Source organism: Falco punctatus, assembly GCF_963210335.1.
Source record: "Falco punctatus genome assembly, chromosome: 4".
NCBI lineage: Eukaryota > Metazoa > Chordata > Aves > Falconiformes > Falconidae > Falco > Falco punctatus.
The window spans coordinates 108,129,014-108,146,957 of record NC_137583.1 but is presented as its reverse complement, the minus strand read 5'-3'; the positions used below and the strand labels follow the sequence as shown (position 1 = coordinate 108,146,957).

The window sequence follows — 17,944 nt, the reverse complement described above, 5'->3', positions numbered from 1 at the left end:
ATTTAAAAATCAACAGGAAAACAAATAAAATGTCATATTTTATCCTAGAACAACATCTAGCAACATCATCCTAGCATGCAAATAACAAAAAGAAGTGATGCAAACCCACATTTGGCAGGACTGGGAATAGAGCCCGCATCTCTACTGCAAGTCATCCACACAGCAACCCTACGGCTCAACGTAACGGACACACACACTTAGCCCTCCTGTGCATACCTAGTACTTTGGTGCTACTGGTTCCCACCCCTTGTCAGTCCCATGAACAAAACTTGGGATTTATGGGCAACACTTCATTGTTATCCAATACAGGTACGGGGCAGGAAAGCAAACAAGATTTTTTTGGTTCTATGGTTTTGCTTTGTTTTTCCTTTTTTCCCAAAACAGTAGCACAGGTGAGCTTTTATTTTATTTTTTTGGTTACTCACTATAGAAAAGAGCCATTAAATTAAGAGCTGTGCTGGATGGCCAATAGTCCAGAATAGAAATCATAAAGATAACCCTGATTAGTATAGTCCTCAGTACAGTATGTGGAATTCCTTCATTTTCCCATCTTACATTTTATATTGGAAAAAAACATCACCAACTGACACATAAAGCAGTTTCAAAATATGTTTCATAGTTTAAATCCATTTTATTCTCACAAAGCACAGTGAGAAGTAAGATATAGGTGTTTCATGTTAAATTCACTTATCACATAGATCACTATCAATATTTTAAATAGGAGCAGTGAGCGCTTTCTAACATCGGGAAAGATCTGTGCGATTTTGGGATTCCTCCAACAAGAGCGCTTGTTTGGCTTCAGTGTGAGAAGAGCAAGGGGCACACTGACATCAGTTCCAGAGAGGATCAGATGTTTACCCCTCAGCTAAGATCAAGTGCAATCGGGTTATAAAAACTGCATATTGGGTTACCTGAAGTATCACTTTTCATGGCAAGAAATATTATCCTAATAGGTCTAGGAGAAGGAAAAATTGTTCTGATTTTGAACAGTGATTTCAATAGTCAGATCTGCAACCCTTAAACGATTTTTGACAGTTAGCTGTTATTGCCTCCACAGAATTGTATCCTTAACAAATAGCTCAGGTGAAATATTCCATTTTCATGATCTATTAAACTGAACATAGATCATAAACCCATTTTGGTTACAAACAGAAATGGCACAGTTTGCAACAGTAACAGCCCCCCCCCCCCCCAACCTTAAAAAACAAATCCTGATTTATAAAAGGCAATGTTGAAATTATTTAGTTAGCTAAAACTAACTGCTGAAAAGTACGTAACATTCAAAGCCATACTAATCTAATCAGCCAGAGCAGGAAATGTTGAGGATCCCCATTAACTAATAAAGAGGTATTAAATGTGTCAGCTATCACACAAGATTTTCTTTACTGCCAGGTCTCAAAAGCTCAGGATGGTACCAAGAAATAATTTTTAAACATATATACACACACACAAACCCCCCATAGCAAGAGCCAGGTGTATAACAGAAATCGCATCAGGCTTGACAGATGCAACGCGTGTGATTTAGGCCTGATTCATGAAACAAGCAGCTACAGTTTCTCAAGTTTTCTTGGGGAAGGCGAAGCAATTGTTCCCCTCCATTTTTCCTGTTAATTGGAACCTTGAGATAGTTCACCTTCCAAACAATACATTTGAACAAAGTTCCTATAAATCAGTTTTGTCTATAAAAAAAGCGGCATACTTTCAACTTGCAGAGAAAGTAAAAGCCTTTTTGAACCACAGTTTAAGCAGCTAGGGATACACCCAATTTGCTCTTCGCAAACTATTGCAACTGCAGAGCAGAATACAATACGTACTTTCTAAATCTAGGCTGAGCTTGTGACTCAAGAAGGCTGGTGTGGCATGAACAGAGAACAATCTTCTTCCTGAAAAAGCATGTTTGCTATCCACACATCATCTTACAGTTGCACACAGCAACTCAGGTTATGAAAGGCTACCAGTCTCAGAATCTTTCTAAATATAACACTATGGTAGAAGACATCATCCGTTTCAGGAATAATGCTCTAATACAGCCCAGCCTAGGTATTAGGGTACTATCCTAAAGATAGGGTAATTATATCAAACACTTGCTACAGCCTAGCTTTTGGAAGCCAAATACACAGACTCAACTAACTCACTTAGCTTTAGAAGAGTATTACATCAATTGTGGTTAATGTTAAAGATATCATACCCTGAAAGTAAAAAGGTAAATGAAGCTGGATGATAACAGAAGGAAAAACACCATCCACATTTCAACAAGACTAACAACTTTCCTAGATGAATGTCACTGTCACCACAAAGACCTAGAACAGCTTTATCTTCAATTCACTTCTGCACAAAATTAATTTGCAAACCCCTGCTCGGTCTCCAGTTAAGAGTCCAACCCATGCTCAGGGGAGGGGAGGAAGGAAGGAATCTCAGCTATTAGAATACAAACTGCAAAATAATTAGCTGCTCTTAAGAGAGGGAAATGACTCTACAGAGGCATTGGAGGGAATGACTCTGGAATTCAAACAACTGTACTGAAGCCCTTGGACAGCAAAGTGGAAAAAATCCAGCATATACACTGGTCTAATACAATCCACAACAGTCAAAACAGTTTATCACAATCCTTCTCTTTATTAGGCAACATACATAACCACTTCATTTTCTTCACTTTTTCCCTCCTTCCATCCACACCAATTTATAACACATAACTAAGGGGACAACTCTGCATCTAGACTATGTGGGGATATATTATCTCCAGCCAAACACATACAGCAAATGAAAAAACCAAGGGAAAAACAAAACACACACACACACAGAGAAACAAAGAAAAATCCCCTAGGCATTCTAATTCATTTCTAGCAAACAACAAGAGAATTTATCTACTTGTTTAGTCCCAACAAGCAGCATTTTAAGGGACATATGTGGTAATATTAAATGCTATAGCAGGACTAGGAGTGCCATGGTAGGAAGGAGTGATCATGGGTGATAAACATCTGCCTATGCTGAAGAAGGTGACTTTGAAAAAACAGCTTATTTATTCTGGATGGATTCTAAACACACCTTGGGTGTTGTTACTCTATGATGCACACACATTCTGTTAAAGGGAGACGTATCCACAGAAAGCAATAAAATAAAATTTTAAAACCCCACCTATGTAAAATGCAAAAACCCTCCAGATTTTGAATATTCTACCTACAATACTTTTCTTCACTGTAACTACCTGGCAGTCTGAAGTAACCTTCTTCAAAGACATCAAGCAATTACATGCTTTCCTTTTTAAGCACGTCTGCTGACTTCACAGTTATGGACGACTGTTTGACAAAAATTTAGACAGAACAAAATCCAAAACCAAACCACTACCACGTACATAGCGAAATCTCGCAGAGGTTTTTGTAATAAATAACCAAAAAAGCAGAAAGATCCTAACCTAACCCTGTTTACAGGCACCACAGCTATGAACGCTAAACCTGACTTACACATGGAGGAATTTACATGAAACAATACAGATTTATCAGCTTTTAAAAATAAAAATGGCAATGTGACCAGACCATATATATGAAGATACTGCAAGGATACACAGCTAATGCTTTCATAACTAAACAGAAGAGTAAGTCTTCTGATATTATATAATCGATCACATTATCTTGCTTAAGGATAGGCAAAACTACTGAAAGAGGAAAAAATCCAACCTTATCAAACAAAACTTCAGTTTTGACAGCAAGTTTTCTTATACAGGGCTCAAGCTCTTGAAGACAACAGGAAGGCTCCCTTATACTTTAGCTGGCATTGGTCAGATACAGGTTGCGTAGAATGCTTTTAAATGTCAAAATACACATACCAAACCAAATACTTGCTTTTGGTTTCCATCATTTAAGAATAAAGTGTAAATAATCAGCATGATCTTACACTGGCCACTATGTAGCACCTAAATATTAACCGTTGCTTCTTAGCAGCACTCTTGTGATACATTTGAAGGAGAAACAGCTACATAAATTCCCACAGTGTTAAGCTCTAATTGGTTTAAGTCACTCTGCTTTAAAAGCAGTGTAAAGAGTTTATGCCGTATTATCTTGCATCGTGTCAAACGTGTATTAGAAAGCAAATACAGTAACTGCACGCTGTTCAGATCTTGAATTTCACCCAGTGGAACAAACTCAAGTTGCATTTGAGTGACATTTTAAAGTCTGCGTTACCTGGTTTGCAAGCAGGACATAAACACAGTTTCTCAATTTTACTTTTTAATATAATCATCAGGCTTGCCTTCTTAAAATCCATGAACCCCCAGTCAATCTTCTTACCATTGTCTAATGTATACTATATGCTGTTATTTAATTTTAAAAGAATCAGAAGCCTACATAGCATCACACTTAACCAGTCAAACTTTCTAAAGTCTGATGTAACTGTATGAACAAAGTTTTCAGTTACCCAAGCACTGCAGAACAAACATTTGAAATAAATGTAGAATTATGTCTTTAGTATCGACACAAATCAATAAAGCTACATCCCTCCTTCCCAGTATTAAGAATGTGTATAGGCTTTACTTTGCTGATTACATAAAAACAATACAATTTACAGCTCACAAATCAGCCAAGATTTAAAGTGATTAGTACAGCAGAAAGTTAATAGCAAAACAAAATTCAAATGTATGCAAAGCTAATGATGTTTGGTTTTACCTGAAAATTAACATCTTCTTTCTTAAATATCAGTGCTCGAACTTCATCAGGATCTCCATTAAATATAGCTTGAACCAATGGTGGCTGAAATGAAGAAAAAACGTATCTTAGAATATAATCCCATTTTGGTTTTTAGTGAAGCACATATGTTTTTTTTTTATACATAGCACAAACACAAGATGATGACAAATTAAAACATCCCAGGCAGTGAAATAAAGAAACCAGCCAAGGTATTTAGAACTGAAGAAATTCCAAGTTTAAAAACCTCACACACGAAAATACTCTAAGTCAATGAAAGGAAGGAAAAAAAAAACCCCAAAAACACCCAGCTGAAAAGAGAACTCGTCATAATAAAATTAGGGCTGCTGCTACATGCTGTAAATTCTATATGAGCAAACAAACTCCTTTTACATTAGTGAGTGACTAAAGTTACTAGAAGTTTTTCACCTGTTTAGACAGAGTGGGAAAGCAAAGTGCATCAGATAAGTATGGTAACAAATTCACACTCACACACATCTATTACTAAATATAGCAGGATTTCTTAGTAAGTAGGAAAAGCTGCTGAGGTATGCTAGCAAGATTTAAGTCAGCCACTTGACAAAACAAAATAATTTAAAGCAATAAAAGCACAGTCCCCAGTATTGATCGTTTTCAGAAAGTGGTAGCTTGAATCTTAACAGTTACATCAAGACTATGAATATTTTTTTATTTGAGCTTAGAATTATTCTTGCTTGATATACATTATATACTCTATCTGTTCTCAAAATAAACACAACATATTATTACAATACAAGGATTACATCAGTTTCTAAAGTAGTATTGCATAAATGTATCATTGAGGAATGAGGAGCGGAGCAGGGAAAAACCATTTACTTCAAATACAAGTTTACCAAGACCTCTAAAAATCCTCTGCTATTATACAAGAGTTGAGATCTGGTTTTGTTGCATCACAATTCAAGCTAGATGAAAAAGAATGGGCCCTTGTAAATATTAATTCTACAAGGAAGTTTCAGCTTTTCCCCCTCTTTAGTATAGACAGTTTTTACCACCTTGCCTCTTTTCAGTTTCACATACATTCATGTTAATCTAGGAAAATTACTATTGGTATTTGCGACAGTATTATAAGCAGGAAATACGCCAACAAACAACATGCCTTACCAGCACGTTTCCAGAGGGCGATGGACATAAAGATACATTTTCCTGAGGTAATTTGGAAATAAACGTCGGAGAATCATCTTCTACCTCCTCCAAAACAACAATACAGACTCGACTCATTCGATCCGTTTGAGGAAGCAAAAGCAACAACAACAACAACAAAAAAAAAGCCAGAAATGGTATGTTTGGAACCAGACCACAGGTACCACAACAGGGACCATAGAGGAAATACTTCCACCTGTTTCACATGCCCTCACAAAGTTGTGAGTGCTGCTGCTGGTGTATTGGCATTTAAAAAAGGCCATTCCAATCCCCCCTCGCACTTCATTTTTCAGATTTAAACACCCTAAGATATTGAAGACAATGCTGGAAAAAAGTTGGTGTTTTTAAAAGAAAATTTCCCTAGGCATCGAAACCACAGTAACGAAACTGTGGAACAGCAGATAAAAATATCCCAAGGTCCAATTCCATTCGAACAGCACTCACTGTCGCGCACAGCTGTCCTTTCACAAGGAAATTTGTCTTGGTTAATGTCACAACTTCCACAGCGTCCTTCTACCCCCACAGTGAAATCATTGTTGCAGAAGAAGACACCACACCGTCCTATTGAGGATGAAACAAGGAACAATTGCCCCAAGAGAGACAGCCGCAGCTATACCCACTCCTGCAAGGTCAGTTTTAAATCAACCGTCGCAGGCTTTCTGGTGACCGAAAATAAACGCGCCTTCTGATCATCCTGTCATTCTACAGCTTCCTTTCTCCATGTCAAAAACAGTCCAGCCAGAAAAACACATCTTGCTTCCAGCAGTTACTCAGGACCTGCTTAGAGAAAAATAATTCTTTCCCATGCAAGAAAAATATCTGCAACGTACAGCACGGCTGCAGTACATTTACATGCGATGAGTCAGACCACAGGGACAATGAACTCCTTGAATAATACTGCTGGTTGAATCCAGCCTCCCCAAACGACAGCAACAGAGACGGCGTTACTCTGTCAGAGACACAAGCAATGCAGAGCGTTCATTTTCCCTTCACCCGGCAGTAGCTGTGGCTTCTCCATCAGGAAACACATTAGGCAGAAATACCGCTGAGGAAAAATGCTTCAGCAAAACAAGCTAGCTACTGCACACAAAAGCTCAAATTACTGCCTTAGACTTCTTCTGCAAAAGCAGTTCATCACTCAAGTATTTCTTTTGATCACCATGTGAATACAGTTCCCATGATAGTCTTCATTTGGATTGAGGGGGAGAGGAGGAAAAAAAATAATAAAAAAAAATCAGACTCCGTACATCCTCTCTGAGCCAACTTCTTTATCCGAACATCTGTCACTGTGCCAACCTGATTCTCCTCTTCAGTTAGAGCTGCTGCTTATCAGTTTTTTCTCTTGACAAATTGAATTATGCAATCAGCAGATAGCCTCGCAAAGCTTAAAAGAAGCCTGTTTGTCCGAGCCGATCATTAAAAACCCGTAGGAGCAGAGCACAAACCACCGCCACGGCCGCGTTCCCACCGAGCAGCAGCCTGGCGAGCAGCGACTGCAGCCTGGCAGGATGAAATGCCTAGTAATGCTCACATGTCACACTTACCAGAGAGCCCAGCCACTGCTCCCAGTGCAACTTCCTCTGGCACCAAAAAAAGGCGCCTTTTCCTTTTTTTTTTTTTTTTTTTTTTTTTTTGGGGGGGGGGCAGTCTTTGCAGTTACCTCTGTGCCAGTTCTGTGACTAACGCAGCTGAAAACGTAAAAATCCTATAACTGAAGAAAGAGCGACTGTTTAATATTTTCCACTAAAAGCCGCAAAGAAATCTGGTGTACTGGCTCCGCTGACTAACAACAATTTAGGCAGTAAACAATTCCAGCATTTTAACTGCTTTCATATGGCACTGGTCAGAGCAGCAAAACAGTCCTCACTTAACTCACTGAAGACAAGAAACTCCCCACATAAATACTCCGAAAACTAAATGAAAATAAATTTCTCTTAATCGGTCCACAATTAAAAAGCTAGCTATTAATGACCAAACTGAGGATTTTTTGCAACTAGTATACCTCAGCTTGAAAAAAATTAAATTGAGTAGAATTTAAATATAATAATATATTGCATTAACATAATAATAAAAATATAATGAAGCCCTACGACTTGCTGAATAAATATTTCAGCTTGAATCTGCCTAAACGGTGCTGGCTTGTGGGTGTATTATGTAAATGGCTTCTGTCAAAGTTGCTGGATAAGCTTCGGTGTTACAGAACAGAGGGAGGGTTTTTGTTCCTGCTGTGCAGTGTGAAGGTACTTCTAATGTCCTTCAGTAGCTGGTAAGATCAGAATTTGTCAATGGCAAACAAGTTTCTAGCTCTTCAATAAAGCATGTGCGCTCGGGTTTCACATATAAATCCAGCAGAGAGAAAGACAGGTTTAAGTGGTCTATTAAATGGTCTGGATATTAATAGACATATTGAATTCCCACCTTTGGGGAGCACAGGCAGGAAAAGCTCACATCATCACTCTTGAAATACTGTCTACGATAGCTTCACTGCAACGTAATAAACTGCTTAACACGCACCTACCGACACTTCATGCAGGTGAAGGGTTTTTATAAGTGCAAAACGGTACCCTAGCCTCAGGCTCCCCGAGTTCAGGGCTGCTGGCCTGGCAAAATATAGCACCAGTTTCTGATTCACCGTGAAACTTCAGATTCAAATTTCCCAAGTGTTCTCGTTTACAGCATACGATTAACAAACATCTTCATAAATATATTCTGTTCATTATATGGAGTCCAGTTGTTTTGGAATTTCATACTTCTGGTCTTAATTATGAAAAAGCAATGGTTTGTACGCGACACTGCTTTGTTCTAGAATTTCAACCATTTATTAAAAAGAAACAACACAGATTCACATGAATACATGTGACAACTCATGTTCTTCTTGGCCACAGCAAAACCAGTTTAAATAAAAACAAGACATCCTCAAGGCTCATCTACTGCAACACCCTACTGTCTGCTAAGGAACACAGCAACCACAACCTAGAAAATGTCTTGTTTTCTATTTGTGAAAAACGCCCTAAGGAATAGACACCATAGCTTACCTGCACAACTACATACTCATTAAAAAAAAAAAAAAAAAAAATCAGATTTTAACTCTACAAGCAAAGTATACTGACAACATGCATACTTGGGTTTCACACTATATACACACACTTGTTAGATAATGGCTTTCTAATTAAGCCCATATGTTTAGTGTAAATGAACACTTTTCGAGAGTCAGTAAATTTATATAATAAGCAAATGCTAAGGGTTCCATATGCTTTCTTCGGAATTAACAACTGGACACGTTGCTAGATAGAGATAATGCCCAATTTAGTTCAAATTATCTGAAAGTCATCCATTTTTGACCTTTGCAATTATGCTCCAAAGTACACTTTAAAATATCAGCTAGAAATTCAAGTTATCCTAAAAGAGTATAGGACTTCACACTCATTTAATTGTGAAAATTCAGAAGAGTTAGGAGCGTTTGAGTCTACTCTGATAATTATTCTAGAAATCTTAAATATAATTAAAATAAAATTAATATAGACCATTTCCAGAAGCAAGTTAATATACTATATCTTGCCTAGCATTATCTACTTTTGAATGGTGACATTACTACGGTCAAAGAGTTAAAAGCCAATAACGCGTCACAGTTTGCATTAGAAAAATAACCAACGCAACTGAGTCAATATTATATTGATCCTGATAGCAACCTAAACCATATAAGTAAGCAGGAAAAAAACCCCACAGCCTACTCATGTCATGCTAGACATGTGTGTGTGCGATGACTTCCATAACCAAAGAACAAACCAGTTCTAGAAACATTTAACTTTTGCTTATAATGAACCAGAACTTGGAGGTTACTTAAAAGAACAATCCTCCCCTCTCCCAGTCCCTTCAACTGAAAGTACTGCCTTCACCCCAATGCAAACGCCATCTCTAATCATCTCTACTTTCAACTTCAAAAAATCATCCAAGGAATCCCCTGATGTGCAAAATACATGTTTCTAATGCTACCTCACAGCTATTCTGAAAGCCAAATGCTGAAGTGCGCAATTCTACTGAAAGAAACCAAACTAAGGTTTCAGGTTTTCAGCAGATTAACTAGACTAATAACTTTCAGTGTGGGAGAAGAGATAATAGTAACAGAGAATGAAAGAGGAGTAAATTCAAGAGGATTAATTTAAGCCTCCTGCTCCCCAGACTAATTTAGTAATCATAATGGGTCTTTGCAAAGGTATGAAGAAAGAACATTGCACCTCAAAAAAAACCCCTTTTCCGTTTATCTTAATAAAACTTAAAATAACTGAAGACAGCAGGTCATCAGCATCCGTCTTCTCCAAATGTCACATATCTCCAGTAAGAAAGCTTATTAAATGATTAGTAGGGAAGAAGAGAGAAAATGGCCTAACTTAATAAAAGAATGCCATGTCTACTGAGGCTCAAGCTGTGATCTATCTGATAGCCTCCATAATATCTAATTGTTAGCACAGTAAGATCTCCATACTTAACTAAAATTTTAAGAAATGTGCAATGGAGAGAAAATAAAAAGAATTCAAGCGGACAATAGCAAGGATCCCCATTTTCGTAAAAAAGCTTTTGTGTTGACATGATAGATTTTGCAAATAAAAAGTGTTGCAATTTTCAAATTACACTTGCCTTTCAGTAAATCGAGTTTGAAGAGTCTTTCACGGATGCATATAAAGAGAATATATTACAAGAATGCAACCTGCAGGTTAAAACGAGGATGACGGTAGCCATGTCTACACCAGACAGGAAAAACTCAAGCTCTGAATCAGCTAAAAATAGCAACCTTTTCCACAGATCTACCCTTTTCTTTAGGAACTGATGAGCAGAAGACTGTAGCAGCACTGCTGATGACACCAAAAACCTCACCGAAGCACGTTCAGTAGCAATGAACCTACCCAACACCAGATTTCCCTCTTACTGAGTCTTTTTGGGGCTGAGATTAATCCGCCTGGTTTCATTTAATATTTTGTATAATTAAAGATCTGGGAAAGGAAGGAAATTATTCTGTCAGGTTCCAGTAAAAATGAAGAAATTTACAGCCAAGTAAGTCTTATGAACTATTTTTTAAAAAATCTGTATCAGCTCTGCAAGGTAGAGACCGAACCTATGGATTTCTTCAGAAGACAAAGATCGCTTATAATAGCTACAGCTGTAAATACATAGGCACATCCTAGCATATGCAGATTTTTATGTAATTTAGCTAGAATATTTACTAAAACGTTGCCCACATATAGACAGAGATGAGTGTTCAGCATCACCATGAATATAAGCTACAATACTTCTAGAAGCCTTGTGAGTCACTCTTCTGAACAACTCTGCTGTTTCCTCCCCACTCCTGAGGGAATGAGGTGGAGTCAGGAAAGAGAACAGTCTAAAGCAACAAGAAATTACTACCTTTCTTCCTAATTTTGCTCTGCTTATTCCCAAGCATACGCACAGCTGGGATACAGAAAAGGAGAGTAGTTTTAACCACCAGACTCCACATTTCTGCTTCCAAGGACAAAAAAAATAGCCTCACTTGCACCTCCTGGATACCACGGGCAGTTACTTCTTTTTCTCATGCAAGTAATACAGCCTCTATTAACCTACAGACCTGTTTTATGTAGTCATGTATTTTCTTTGAATTAAGGCTTTGCCATTAATAAAATCCAGTAACTGAATAGTCACCTCAACAAAAACTGAGACACACGAGACTAAGAAAAATAGTCCAGCATTCATTCTAACTTTTCTCTATTGGAGCAGCATGAGAAAAATCAATCATGCAAAATGTCTATTTGTGACTGAGATGTAAACTTAATTTGTATACTTAGTCGAATTTTAACCTTTTAAAACTACTTCAGAAGTATCACCTGATCAAAAAGCAATAAAGTGTCTTACGAGTTTTAAGTCTACTAAGCAATTTTTTTCTTTAACACTTCTTGGACATTTTATGCATCTGAACAATATCATGATAGAGAAAATCTCAGTTGAAGCACCTCACAACCACCATAGTACAAAATAAATCATTACCTTTAAAAAAAAACTTCTCTGATACCCAAAATATAGTTTAGCAATCAAAAAAAAAAAAAAAAAAAAAAAAATCAGAACTGAGCACAGACATTCCTAAAAACCAGAAAATCAGAGTCCTATTTTTCTTCAAAGAAAGTGGAAATCTGAGGGAACAGCATCTTCCCTCACGATCTTCTAGCTAGAATGTCACCCACGACACCTCCCTTTTTACTAAGACCAGATTTAACTTCACTGGCAGGAGTCTTCTTTTTGTGTTCTTTTAGTGTACAAGCCTGTAATCAAAATCAACAAGCCGTTCTTACACTAGCAAACAGTACATAAGAGAAGTCCTCCGGTCTGTCTGACTTCAGATTCTCAAGGTACTTTATTATAAAAAGTGTATGTGGTCTGGCTGGAGGCTCTTATTGATTCATCAGCTGCATCTAACAGCAGCCACCTCCCTGTCTTTTGACCAAAATGGAAGACAGCTATTACACCTAACAGCTTTCCTAAATAACAACGATACAAGTCCGACAGTGGCATTGTCAGTCTTATGAAATTAACTAGAAAAAATAATTCCTGTTTCAGGGGAGACCACAAAAAGATGCATCCATCCACATATGGTGTTATGGAGAGTTACGGTAAGTCTGCATACATGAAGACAGATAAATAGATGTGGACAGACTACTTTAGGTAGTGTGGTGTGGGTTTTTGACAGAAAACAGGTTGGTTTTAAAGCAACTTTTCTTTTGGGGAGAAGTTAAGTGACAGAATACGACCTCTGTGGGAAAACGGAGGAGAGATCTCAATATATCAGCTCAGTCGCAGAGAGAAGCAGGCAAAACACTTCAGCTTTTGTTAAACCCACACAAACCCGTAAGTATTAGCTGTATAGTTACGATTTTTTTGCAAGGATGACAGGTTTTTAAAGAAAGGGGGTTTAATATGAAAAGCACAGCCCACAGATTGGTTACATGTATTTTCACCTGTTGGCAGAGCAAAGGCAGAAAAGCCACTGATAGCAGCAATACTTCTGGCCTCCCCAGTTCCTTCCAGCTCAGACCATGTCCACAGTCAGTTTTGTTTTCTGGCACTGAAAACAGCATCAATTACAACAATAGCCACAGTATCCGTCCAGGGATAATTACTGAAGGCAGCAATTTCAGCTGTGCACACCAGCTCTAAAAGCAGAGCTGAAGGAAACAAAAATCAAAAGCTCGGTCTCAGCAGCCCCTGTTTGCTCTTCCACATATCAACTGTCCTCTCCCAGCACTACCCAGCCAGTTGCTGGGAGGTGAGACTGGACAGGAACGCAACAATAGCAGAGCAAAAATAACCACGCAGAGACACTGGAAGACATCAACCCACTGTCACAGCTGGCGCTGACAGCCTGATGCTTCAGGAAGCGATGCTATTACGTCTTTCCAAGGAGAAGAAACAGATAAAGGTAACTTAGCTGGAGCAAATGAATGACTGCAGAACTCCTGATCTTAGTTTTGTATCATCTATCACGTTGCTTTGAAAGTGTTTATACCAATAGTGCACACACTCTTATGAATTAATTAAAAACATGATCCTACTAAATTTTATTAGGGCAGCTGGTAAAACAACTAAGATTTCCTTTGGGCATATGGGTGCATGCATATACCAAGAAGAGTTAGCACATCTCCTTTAATCTGTTTTTCTACTGATACATAGTCACACTCTAAAGATGAGCACAGGAACTGCTGATTTTATGTATTTCCCCCTTGAACACTTCTTCCTGCGATACTGCTTCTGCACAGAAAACAGAATCAAGCTCATCACTTATTACAAAAGAACCTAACGACATCACAAAAGGTCAACATAACATCATCTTATTTTCACCAAACAAAAGGCTTGCTTCTCCCTGTTCAGCAGGTACTCCAGGGCTTGCAAATGCAGTGGATGGTCTGGGCTTCCAGGACAGATGCCATAATGCACAAGCTCACCACAGGCCTCTCAGAGGCTGCATCCTTGAATATCAGTAGGTCTCCTTGGGGGTTTCTGAAGTATGGCATAACAGACTTCACAGCTCCTCATTCTGATGCACAGAAACCAATTCCCTATGCCTGTATCCTAAGGAAAAGAAGCAATTCTCACCTACCAGCTGCTTCATCAAAAAACCCTCAAAACCAACAAACCCGAGTGTGATCTTTCATTGTTATGTGGGAAAAGAACAGGTTTCAACTTCCCCGGATTCGGATGCTCTTTTAGTTTGGTGGTGGTGGTTTTTTTAAACAAACTGCTGGTTTTCCAGCAGATGATTAGGAACGCATTACGTTTGGGTTTGGTCTGTAGGGCCAGGCAGCTTCCCCAGTGGGGCTCATTTAGCTGTATGGGCTACAAGACAATAACATTTATCCTCACTTTGCTTTTTTCCTAACTTTTGTTTCTTTTGCTGAAGGCTGGAAACCTCCTTAAAGGAAAGGCAGCAAAACGCAACACACCCAGATTCAGCACTGGACAGTGCTGGTGTTGAGATGGAAAATTAGGAAATTCTAACTGGAGCCAAGAAACTTGGAATAAAGTTTATCATTTCCTCATTAAAACTCTGCTGGACTGCCATATTGTTGAGCTTCTGAAGAAGCAAAAGGTAGTCAGGTAGATTTCTAGAAACGAGAGTTGCTCTGCTGCCTGTGACAAGTGACCAAACTGATTCTATCATTAGCTCCACTCTAAATGACACATAAAAGCTGTCACTGCAGCATGTTTGATGAGCTCGGGACGACAGACAGATCAGTTACTTCTTTCCAAGTCACATCAAGGTTATTCCTCCCAAAACCATTCTTTAGCACAAATGTGCCATTCTCCTCCTTTTTCCCTTCTCTCCCCCCTATTCATCAGTTACCTAATTTTTCTCAGCACTGTTTCAGTTACACTGGAGTACGCATCACCTTTGAGTTGTGCTCCAAGTTATGCAGAAAGACCAAAACAGACCTGAATTTGACCAAGAGCATATGAAACTACAGAAGAAATTCGGGTTCATACCAGATGTTTTCATTTTAGCAGATAAAAAAAGGTAACAGGTAGCCACATAAAAATATAACACAAATCTTAGTGTTCTACGAGACCTTCCACAATCCTGAAAAGTGATTCTCATGACCGAATTTTTATCCTATATCACTTACAGAATTTAGGCAGAAAAGCCAAGTCACTTATACCAGTCAGCAGAGGGCTTTCACAGTTTTATGTCACCAACCACATGAATCCTCGTGGGTAAGTTGCCATGGTTACGAAATGTTTGCTTTTTTATGTTTGTCTGAAATTCCTATGGAATTCCCAACCGCTGCTGGTTTTGGCCGTATGGGAGTGCTCCACCAACATTTAGGAACTTGAGTCAGAAACGCATACTGCTTCCACTCAGACTGTTATCTGGGAAACACTAAAAAAATGAGTCATACCATTTTGAGCCATGGAAGGGAGGAAACAAACATCACATTCAACTATTTAAAACCTTCAGTGATGACTCACAACAGCTTAGGACATCCTATTTCCAGAATCTGCTGCTTTTCTCAAGTAACAAATTGCTGTAGACTATTCAAGAAAATAAGCTGTTGACTATTCAAGAAAATAAACAAGACTGATCTGCTTTCAACAAAACCCATTTGACTATTAAAGAAAGAATAAAAGGGGAAGGGTTTAGGTTTTGTTTGTTGGTTTGTTTTTTTGTTTTTGTTTGGGGAGGACAAAAGAAACACAAAACCCAAGAAGCTCAGTGGGTCTTATCTCTGTAGGCCAAAGTCAGAAAGCCCACCAACTCCCAACTGATAATTACGCCTATTTAAGTTTGATTTTAGCTGTATTTGCAAAAATCAGCTTGAAAATTTTGCTAAAGTAAGTCCATTACCTGTCTTGTTTCAGCTGTATTACCAGGGTTTCATCTTAGCCTATGTTTTGTTTGGACTCACACAACTGTGTGATTTCAAGAGCCAGTACTAACAAAATGTTAATCCAGCCACAGGGGCAACAAGATATAACCAATTAAGAGCGAGGAATAATGAATACCCTGTGAAAAGCTAAGAATAGAGCACAGCAATACATCCAAAAAAGTGTTACACAGCACCCGTTGGCCTCTGTTGATTAAATGACCATGAGAGCAAGCAGCAAGGGTAGGACCAAGGAAGGAAAACACACCTAAGCAGGAGTATATATATTTATATAATATATAAACTGCTTTTGCCCTACCAGAAGGGCACTTTGCATGGAAGCAATTCCTATCTAAACACTTCCCAAGTCTGGCCATCTTTGGGAAGGAAAGTTAAACTAGCTTTGGATGTCTGTCTGCTATTCACTCATAAGCATAACGTGCTGATAAAAATAAAAGAACTAAAGAAGCATTATCATGAGGAAACACCAGAACAACAAACAGAGCGATAGCAGCAAATATTTTCTCAGAAGACCACATGATTTCTGCTGTCCAAAACATAGATCTGCCTTTGTCAACAAGAAAAAGGACAATAAAATCTACTCCTTCAGAACCCCTAGTCTCCATTTTTGTTGTTACTGAAACTCTCCTAGTAGACCAAGTTTTGGAAGGCAGTAATACTGGAGGGAGGAAGAGGCTGAAATACTAAATAGCTCCAAAAGTCTCAGCCTTCAGAAAAAACAAAACAAAACACCAAAATTGTTGCCTTTAGAAGTTTCTGTTCAGATTTTCCTACTCATTAGTCATGTGACGGTACAATCTGCCTAAGCCCAGGCTCCCCGCTCCCTGTCCCACCCAAGGAAAAGTGTTGTTACGGGGGCTGGGGAGTTTGGTGGTGATGTTTTCTTTCCCCAGGATGGGGTTTGGCAGGGGCTGATCCTAATTACATTGATTAATTTTCCTTAGAAGATTTAGAAGTTTTATTTTAAAGATTTTTGAAATTAGATTCTCGCTTGCAGATGAGTTACGAGTTGAAACAAAATGCTAAGTATTTAACTAGTATAATGCTAAAGATGCATACAACATTCCTAGCAGCGCAATACTTTAAATACAGTTTTTTGTAGATATGAATAGACTGCAACCACAGAAGCCACAGTTCAGCCAGCCTGCTCACATGTGGGATTTTGTTTCCATACATACCAGGGACACAAAATACTATATGCAAGTGAGCAAAATGAATTCTAGTTGCTATGGATACCACCACATTATGTATTTTATCTCTCTTCAGTATGTAAACACTCAACATCACTGTATATGAAGTACTCTGATTCCCTTAAAACAGCGTGGGTCAATAGCTGCCTCGAGATCAGAATTTGCTGTCTGGGGGAAGGTAAGTTTCCTGGAAGTTTTTAGGAACCCCTTACACTGCCCTTGTGTCCAAGAAAGAGCTCCCTTCTAGCAACTGGAAACACTCTGGAAAATAGCCACGTACACACACATGCACACTATTATGGGATGAAAGTGCTCATCTTCTGCAACTCCAACATGGATGACTTTTCCAAAAAACTGACCAAGGAGAAACATGGCAAAAGTCAAGAATCTTACCAGGCTGCTTCAAACCTTACAAAGAGTATTCCCCTTGACTCCCACCAGGGAAGTAGCTCCCAGGAGGGCTCTTACACATCCCTTCAGGATAAGAGCACGTAAGCAACTTCTATTCTTAGAAGTTACTTTTCCTATCAATTTCTTAATTCTGTTATTTAGAAGATGAAAAAGCTGAGCAGTCAATTACTGAATTAAATTTCACAAAATATAACAAAGTATTAATTTAGAACACTAATTCAAGTTTTACCAGCCTAGAAACTTGTTTGTTTGGGTGTTTGGGTGTTGGTTGGGGGTTTTTTTGAAGTGACATCTGAGGAAGTGGATGAGTCTGGTTTTAACTGCTGACCGTCGGAGACACTCTTCACTCCTTCCTTCCCCACATGATCCTTCACATTCACATCCCTTTCCTGAGCCAGCACAGGCACCTGTGTGATTCAGCTGCTCTCATTCAGGTCTTTTGCTGGTGAATTACTGGAGTCAGCTCACCATGGGCTGACAGCTGACACAGAAGCAGTGGGAGCACTCAAACTGTTGGCTGTGACAGAAAAAGATGCAATTGCTTTGCAAAACCTCACCCGTAAGCTGAGCTCCCTTCATCACAGAT

The 17,944-nt window shown here is 38.6% G+C and overlaps 1 protein-coding gene across 3 annotated transcripts in view; it reads right to left on the bottom strand.

The window, feature by feature from the left end:
* Positions 1–17,944, bottom strand: part of ANKRD28 (ankyrin repeat domain 28) — a 140,908-nt gene that overhangs the window by 75,233 nt on the left and 47,731 nt on the right. For 2 of the 3 annotated variants that reach the window (XM_080386443.1, XM_080386445.1), the window contains exons 1-2: positions 5,817–7,376; positions 4,659–4,742 (exon numbers count right to left, since the gene is read on the bottom strand). In XM_080386443.1, coding sequence (XP_080242569.1) covers positions 4,659–4,742; positions 5,817–5,933 — 201 coding nt within the window. In that variant the 5' untranslated portion in view covers positions 5,934–7,376. Of the gene's footprint in view, positions 1–4,658; positions 4,743–5,816; positions 7,377–17,944 lie in introns of those variants that run through there. The other variant, XM_080386444.1, reaches the window with a different exon arrangement.